The 8,195-nt window shown below is 46.5% G+C and overlaps 1 protein-coding gene across 1 annotated transcript; it reads right to left on the bottom strand.

The window, feature by feature from the left end:
• Nucleotides 1-53: 53 nt before the first annotated feature.
• On the bottom strand, nt 54-7,099 carry LOC106059994 (uncharacterized). Its single transcript, XM_056028716.1, has 8 exons — nt 6,856-7,099; nt 6,000-6,189; nt 5,524-5,918; nt 4,552-5,037; nt 3,768-3,957; nt 1,548-1,959; nt 953-1,463; nt 54-250 (listed from the first exon to the last, which is right to left on the bottom strand). Exons 1-8 carry the CDS (start codon nt 7,097-7,099, stop codon nt 54-56), a joined length of 2,625 nt encoding a protein of 874 aa, XP_055884691.1.
• Between the last annotated feature and the right edge of the window lie 1,096 nt (nt 7,100-8,195).

The following is an 8,195-nucleotide window of genomic DNA, read 5'->3' on the forward strand; positions in this document are numbered from 1 at the left end:
GGCGGAGTGGTCAAACTGTAGAACTTGATGGAGACGGACGGAGTAGTCAAAGTTTAGAACTTGATGAAGACGGGCGGAGTGGTTAAACTGTAGAACTTGATGGAGACAGGTGGTGTGTTCAAACTGTAGAACTTGATGGAGATGGGCGGAGTGGTCAAATTGTATAACTTGATGGAGACAGACGGAGTGGTCAAACTGTAGAACAAGATGTAGACGGGCGGGGTGGTCAAACTGTAGAACTTGATGGAGACTGGCGGAGAGGTCAAATTGTGGAACTTGATGGAGACAGACGGAGTGGTCAAACTGTAGAACTTGATGGAGACGGGCGGAGTGGTCAAATTGTAGAACTTGATGGAGACGGGTGGAGTGGTCAAACTGTAGAACTTGATGGAGACGGGCGGAGTGGTCAAACTGTAGAACTTGATTGAAGCGGGCGAAGTGGTCAAACTGTAGAACTTGATGAAGACGGGCAGAGTGGTCAAACTGTAGAATTTGATGGAGACGGGCGAAGTGGTCAAACTGTAGAACTTGATAGAGACGGGCGAAGTGGTCAAATTGTGGAACTTGATGGAGACGGACGGAATGGTCAAACTGTAGAAATTGATTTAGACGGGCGGAGTGGTCAAATTGTGGAACTTGATGGAGACGGACGAAGTGGTCAAACTGTAGAACTTGATGGAGATTGGCGGAGTGGTCAAATTGTGGAACTTGATGGAGACGGACGGAATGGTCAAACTGTAGAACTTGATGGAGACTGGCGGAGTGGTCAAATTGTGGAACTTGATGGAGACGGACGGAGTGGTCAAACTGTAGAACTTGATGGAGACGGACGGAGTGGTCAAATTGTAAAACTTGATGGAGACGAGCGGAGTGGTCAAACTGTAGAACTTGATGGAGACGGACGGAGTGGTCAAACTGTAGAACTTGATGGAGACGGACGGAGTGGTCAAACTGTAGAACTTGATGGAGACGTGCGGAGTGGTTAAACTGTAGAACTTGATGAAGACGTGTGGAGTGGTCAAACTGTAGAACTTGATGGAGACGGAGGGAGTGGTCAAATTGTGGAACTTGATGGAGACGGGCGGAGTGGTCAAACTGTAGAACTTGATGGAGACGAAGGGATTGGTCAAATTGTGGAACTTGATGGAGAAGAGCGGAGTGGTCAAACTGTAGAACTTGAGGGAGTCGGGCGGAATGGTCAAATTATGGAACTTGATGGAGACGGGCGGAGTTGTCAAACTGTATAACTTGATGGAGACGGTCGGATTGGTCAAATTGTAGAACTTGATGGAGACAGACGGAGTGGTCAAACTGTAGAACTTTATGTAGACGGGCGGAGTGGTCAAATTGTAGAACTTAATGGAGACGGTTAGAGTGGTCAAACTGTAGAATTTGATGGAGACGGACGGAGTGGTCAAACTGTAGAACTTGATTGAGACGGGCGGAGTGATCAAACTGTAGAACTTGATGGAGACGGACGGAGTGGTCAAAATTTAGAACTTGATGCAGACGGGCGGAGTGGTTAAACTGTAGAACTTGATGGAGACCTGTGGTGTGTTCAAACTGTAGAACTTGATGGAGATGGGCGGAGTGGTCAAATTGTATAACTTGATGGAGACAGACGGAGTGGTCAAACTGAAGAACTTGAAGGAGACGGGCGGAGTGATTAAATTGTGGAACTTGATGGGGACGGATGGAATGGTCAAACTGTAAAACTTGATGGAGACTGGCGGAGTGGTCAAATTGTGGAACTTGATGGAGACGGACGGAGTGGTCAAACTGTAGAACTTGATGTAGACGGGAGGAGTGGTCAAATTGTAGAACTTGATGGAGACGGGCGGAGTGGTCAAACTGTAGAACTTGATTGAGACGGACAGAGTGGTCAAACTGTAGAACTTGATTGAAGCGGGCGGAGTGGTCAAACTGTTGAACTTGATGGATACGGACGGAGTGGTCAAACTGTAGAATTTGATGGAGACGGGCGGAGTGGTAAAACTGTAGAACTTGATGGAGACGGGCGGAGTGGTCAAACTGTAGAACTTGATGGAGACGGGCGGAGTGGTCAAATTGTGGATTTTGATGGAGACGGGCGGAGTTGTCAAACTGTAAAACTTGATGGAGACTGGCGGAGTGGTCAAATTGTGGAACTTGATGGAGACTGGCGGAGTGGTCAAACTGTAGAACTTGATGGAGACGGACGGAGTGGTCAAATTGTGGAACTTGATTGAGACGGGCGGAGTGGTCAAACTGTAGAACTTGATGGAGACGGGCGGAGTGGTCAAACTGTAGAACTTGATGGAGACGGGCGGAGTGGTCAAATTGTGGATTTTGATGGAGACGGGCGGAGTTGTCAAACTGTAGAACTTGATGGAGACTGGCGGAGTGGTCAAATTGTGGAACTTGAATGAGACTGGCGGAGTGGTCAAACTGTAGAACTTGATGTAGACGGGAGGAGTGATCAAATTGTAGAACTTGATGGAGACGGGCGGAGTGGTCAAACTGTAGAACTTGATGGAGACGGACGGAGTGGTCAAACTGTAGAACTTGATTGAAGCGGGCTGAGTGGTCAAACTGTAGAACTTGATGGATACGGACGGAGTGGTAGAACTGTAGAATTTGATGGAGACGTGCGGAGTGGTCAAACTGTAGAACTTGATGGAGACGGGCGGAGTGGTCAAATTGTGGAACTTGAATGAGACTGGCGGAGTGGTCAAACTGTAGAACTTGATGTAGACGGGAGGAGTGATCAAATTGTGGAACTTGAATGAGACTGGCGGAGTGGTCAAACTGTAGAACTTGATGTAGACGGGAGGAGTGATCAAATTGTAGAACTTGATGGAGACGGGCGGAGTGGTCAAACTGTAGAACTTGATGGAGACGGACGGAGTGGTCAAACTGTAGAACTTGATTGAAGCGGGCTGAGTGGTCAAACTGTAGAACTTGATGGATACGGACGGAGTGGTAGAACTGTAGAATTTGATGGAGACGTGCGGAGTGGTCAAACTGTAGAACTTGATGGAGACGGGCGGAGTGGTCAAATTGTGGAACTTGATGGAGAAGGACGGAATGGTCAAACTTTAGAACTTGGTGGAGACGGGCGGAGTGGTCAAACTGTAGAACTTGATGGAGACGGACTGAGTGGTCAAACTGTAGAACTTGATGGAGACGGAGGGATTGGTCAAATTGTGGAACTTGATGGAGAAGAGCGGAGTGGTCAAACTGTAGAACTTGATGGAGACGGGCGGAGTGGTCAAACTGTAGAATTTGATGGAGACGGGCGGAGTGGTCAAACTGTAGAACTTGATGGAGACGGGCGGAGTGGTCAAATTGTGGAACTTGATGGAGACGGACGGAATGGTCAAATTGTAGAACTTGATGGAGACGGATTATTGGTCAAATTGTAGAACTTCATGGAGACAAGCGGAGTGGTCAAACTGTAGAACTTGATGTAGACGGGCGGAGTGGTCAAATTGTAGAACTTAATGGAGACGGGCGGAGTGGTCAAACTGTAGATCTTGATGAAGACGGAGGGAGTGGTCGAATTGTGGAACTTGATGGAGACGGGCGGAGTGGTCAAATTGTGGAACTTGATGGAGACGGGCGAAGTGGTCAAACTGTAGAACTTGATGGAGACGGACGGAGTGGTTAAACTGTAGAACTTGATTGAGACGGGCGGAGTGGTCAAACTGTAGAACTTGATGGAGACGGGCGGAGTGGTCAAACTGTAGAACTTGATGGAGACGGACGGAGTAGTCAAAGTTTAGAACTTGATGAAGACGGGCGGAGTGGTTAAACTGTAGAACTTGATGGAGACGGGTGGTGTGTTCAAACTGTAGAACTTGATGGAGATGGGCGGAGTGGTCAAATTGTATAACTTGATGGAGACAGACGGAGTGGTCAAACTGTAGAACAAGATGTAGACGGGCGGGGTGGTCAAACTGTAGAACTTGATGGAGACTGGCGGAGAGGTCAAATTGTGGAACTTGATGGAGACAGACGGAGTGGTCAAACTGTAGAACTTGATGGAGACGGTCGGAGTTTTCAAATTGTAGAACTTGATGGAGACGGGTGGAGTGGTCAAACTGTAGAACTTGATGGAGACGGGTGGAGTGGTCAATATGTAGAACTTGATTGAAGCGGGCGAAGTGGTCAAACTGTAGAACTTGATGGAGACGGGCAGAGTGGTCAAACTGTAGAATTTGATGGAGACGGGCGAAGTGGTCAAACTGTAGAACTTGATAGAGACGGGCGAAGTGGTCAAATTGTGGAACTTGATGGAGACGGACGGAATGGTCAAACTGTAGAAATTGATTTAGACGGGCGGAGTGGTCAAATTGTGGAACTTGATGGAGACGGACGAAGTGGTCAAACTGTAGAACTTGATAAAGATGGGCGGAGTGGTCAAATTGTAGAACTTGATGGAGACGGACGGAGTGGTCAATTTGTGGAACTTGATGGAGACGAGCGGAGTGGTCAAACTGTAGAACTTGATGGAGACGGACGGAGTGGTCAAACTGTAGAACTTGATGGAGACTGACGGAGTGGTCAAACTGTAGAACTTGATGGAGACGTGCGGAGTGGTTAAACTGTAGAACTTGATGAAGACGGGTGGAGTGGTCAAACTGTAGAACTTGATGGAGACGGAGGGAGTGGTCAAATTGTGGAACTTGATGGAGACGGGCGGAGTGGTCAAACTGTAGAACTTGATGGAGACGGAGGGATTGGTCAAATTGTGGAACTTGATGGAGAAGAGCGGAGTGGTCAAACTGTAGAACTTGATGGAGTCGGGCGGAATGGTCAAATTATGGAACTTGATGGAGACGGGCGGAGTTGTCAAACTGTATAACTTGATGGAGACGGTCGGAGTGGTCAAATTGTAGAACTTGATGGAGACAGACGGAGTGGTCAAACTGTAGAACTTTATGTAGACGGGCGGAGTGGTCAAATTGTAGAACTTGATGGAGACGGTTGGAGTGGTCAAACTGTAGAATTTGATTGAGACGGGAGGAGTGATCAAATTGTGGAACTTGAATGAGACTGGCGGAGTGGTCAAACTGTAGAACTTGATGTAGACGGGAGGAGTGATCAAATTGTAGAACTTGATGGAGACGGGCGGAGTGGTCAAACTGTAGAACTTGATGGAGACGGACGGAGTGGTCAAACTGTAGAACTTGATTGAAGCGGGCTGAGTGGTCAAACTGTAGAACTTGATGGATACGGACGGAGTGGTAGAACTGTAGAATTTGATGGAGACGTGCGGAGTGGTCAAACTGTAGAACTTGATGGAGACGGGCGGAGTGGTCAAATTGTGGAACTTGATGGAGAAGGACGGAATGGTCAAACTTTAGAACTTGGTGGAGACGGGCGGAGTGGTCAAACTGTAGAACTTGATGGAGACGGACTGAGTGGTCAAACTGTAGAACTTGATGGAGACGGAGAGATTGGTCAAATTGTGGAACTTGATGGAGAAGAGCGGAGTGGTCAAACTGTAGAACTTGATGGAGACGGGCGGAGTGGTCAAACTGTAGAATTTGATGGAGACGGGCGGAGTGGTCAAACTGTAGAACTTGATGGAGACGGGCGGAGTGGTCAAATTGTGGAACTTGATGGAGACGGACGGAATGGTCAAATTGTAGAACTTGATGGAGACGGATTCATTGGTCAAATTGTAGAACTTCATGGAGACGGGCGGAGTGGTCAAACTGTAGAACTTGATGTAGACGGGCGGAGTGGTCAAATTGTAGAACTTAATGGAGACGGGCGGAGTGGTCAAACTGTAGATCTTGATGAAGACGGAGGGAGTGGTCGAATTGTGGAACTTGATGGAGACGGGCGGAGTGGTCAAATTGTGGAACTTGATGGAGACGGGCGAAGTGGTCAAACTGTAGAACTTGATGGAGACGGACGGAGTGGTTAAACTGTAGAACTTGATGGAGACGGGCGGAGTGGTCAAACTGTAGAACTTGATGGAGACGGACGGAGTAGTCAAAGTTTAGAACTTGATGAAGACGGGCGGAGTGGTTAAACTGTAGAACTTGATGGAGACGGGTGGTGTGTTCAAACTGTAGAACTTGATGGAGATGGGCGGAGTGGTCAAATTGTATAACTTGATGGAGACAGACGGAGTGGTCAAACTGTAGAACAAGATGTAGACGGGCGGGGTGGTCAAACTGTAGAACTTGATGGAGACTGGTGGAGAGGTCAAATTGTGGAACTTGATGGAGACAGACGGAGTGGTCAAACTGTAGAACTTGATGGAGACGGGCGGAGTGGTCAAATTGTAGAACTTGATGGAGACGGGTGGAGTGGTCAAACTGTAGAACTTGATGGAGACGGGCGGAGTGGTCAAACTGTAGAACTTGATTGAAGCGGGCGAAGTGGTCAAACTGTAGAACTTGATGGAGACGGGCAGAGTGGTCAAACTGTAGAATTTGATGGAGACGGGCGGAGTGGTCAAACTGTAGAACGTGATAGAGACGGGCGGAGTGGTAAAACTGTGGAACGTGATGGAGACGGGCGGAGTGGTCAAACTGTAGAACTTAATGGAGACGAGCGGAGTAGTCAAACTGTGGAACTTGATTGAGACGGGCGGAGTGGTCAAACTGTAGAACTTGATGGAGACGGGCGGAGTGGTCAAACTGTAGAATTTGATGGAGACGGGCGGAGTGGTCAAACTGTAGAACTTTATGGAGACGGGAAGAGTGGTCAAACTGTGGAACTTGATTGAGACGGGCGGAGTGGTCAATCTGTAGAATTTGATGGAGACGGGCGAAGTTGTTAAACTGTAGAACTTGATGGAGATGGGAGGAGTGGTCAAACTTTAGAACTTGGTGGAGACGGGCGGAGTGGTCAAACTGTAGAACTTGATTGAGACGGGCGGAGTGGTCAAATTGTAGAACTTGATTGAGACGGGTGGAGTGGTCAAATTGTAGATCTTGATTGAGACGGGTGGAGTGGTCAAACTGTAGAACCTGATGGAGACGGACGGAGTAGTCAAATTGTGGAACTTGATTGAGACGGGCGGAGTGGTCAAACTGTAGAACTTGATGGAGACGGGTGGAGTGATCAAACTGTAGAACTTGATGGAGACGGGCGGCATTGTCACACTAAAGAACTTGATGGAGACGGGCGGAGTGGTTAAACTGTACAGAGCCTTGCATGTTGTCACTATTGGAACAGACAATTTTCTTCTTTACGGCGAACAGACAGCTTTTGCAAACAATTCCAACTCCAACTCCTATCTGGCTGCTTTCCACCATGTAAGCTTGTCAATGACTGCTCTCAATTTCTTTACAGAGTGCATTTTATTTAATTTATCAAAAACTGCAATGGTTGAGAAATTGCCAAGATTGCATGATCTATGATCTTTTGACTCTGGGAAGACTACGTGTACTCTTATCTTATCTTATCTTATATAATACAGACGTTACTTCAAAAAAGAAGATGATTACGTCCTACGCGTCATGCATTTAGTCATGCATATTAACCAATGACTTAAATTCTGCCAAGCCACTGGTTTTCCTGGCTAGCTCAGGCAACCCATTCCATGCTCTAATAGCACTAGGGAAGAATGAGTATTTGTACAAATTTGTCCTAGCATATGGGACGAGGAATGTGCCTTTATCTTTGTGTCTTTCAGAGTATTTTATTAAATTTTGTTTTTGTATTTGAAGATTATGGTTCAGTGTTTTATGTATGATTGCTACTTTACTTTTGAGCCTTCTGTCCTGAAGGCTTTTTAAATTTAGTGATTTTACTAAAGGTGTTACTCTAGTCAAATGTGAATATTCGTTTCTTATGAATCGCACTGCTCTATTTTGTGTCTGTTCTATTTTCTTAATGTTTTCTTGAGTTGAGGGGTCCCAAACAGAGGATGCATATTCTATTATTGGCCTAACCAAGGTTAAATAACATTTTAGTTTTATGTTCTTATTTGATTTATAGAAATTTCTTTTAATAAATCCTAATGCTTTGTTTGATTTTTTTGTAGTTTCATCAATATGTCACCTACATACAAGATAGAAGAATTTCTATGGACATCCACAAAGCTGAGATTGCTGGAGGAGTCAGACCCAAGAGATTCCCAAGACTATCCTGCATAGATGTCTGTATAGCCACATCAGATTCTGGCTGGACTCAAGTAGAAACTAAAACTAGTGATTCATCATGGTGTTCATGAGAGATGATTCGCATCC

This window comes from Biomphalaria glabrata, chromosome 5, assembly GCF_947242115.1.
Source record: "Biomphalaria glabrata chromosome 5, xgBioGlab47.1, whole genome shotgun sequence".
Lineage (NCBI taxonomy): Eukaryota > Metazoa > Mollusca > Gastropoda > Planorbidae > Biomphalaria > Biomphalaria glabrata.

Bases quoted from the DNA above. Each gene is read 5' to 3' on its own strand.
- LOC106059994 (XM_056028716.1), bottom strand. From the start codon at position 7,099: ATGCCGCCCGTCTCCATCAAGTTCTACAGTTTGATCACTCCACCCGTC. The intron at 1,960-3,767 runs GTTCTAAACTTT...CAAATTCTACAG, and splicing joins ACTCCGCCCGTCTTCATCAA to TTTGACCACTCCGTCCGTAT. The intron at 251-952 runs GTTTGACCACTC...CCTCTCCGCCAG, and splicing joins CGTCTCCATCAAGTTCTACA to TCTCCATCAAGTTCTACAGT.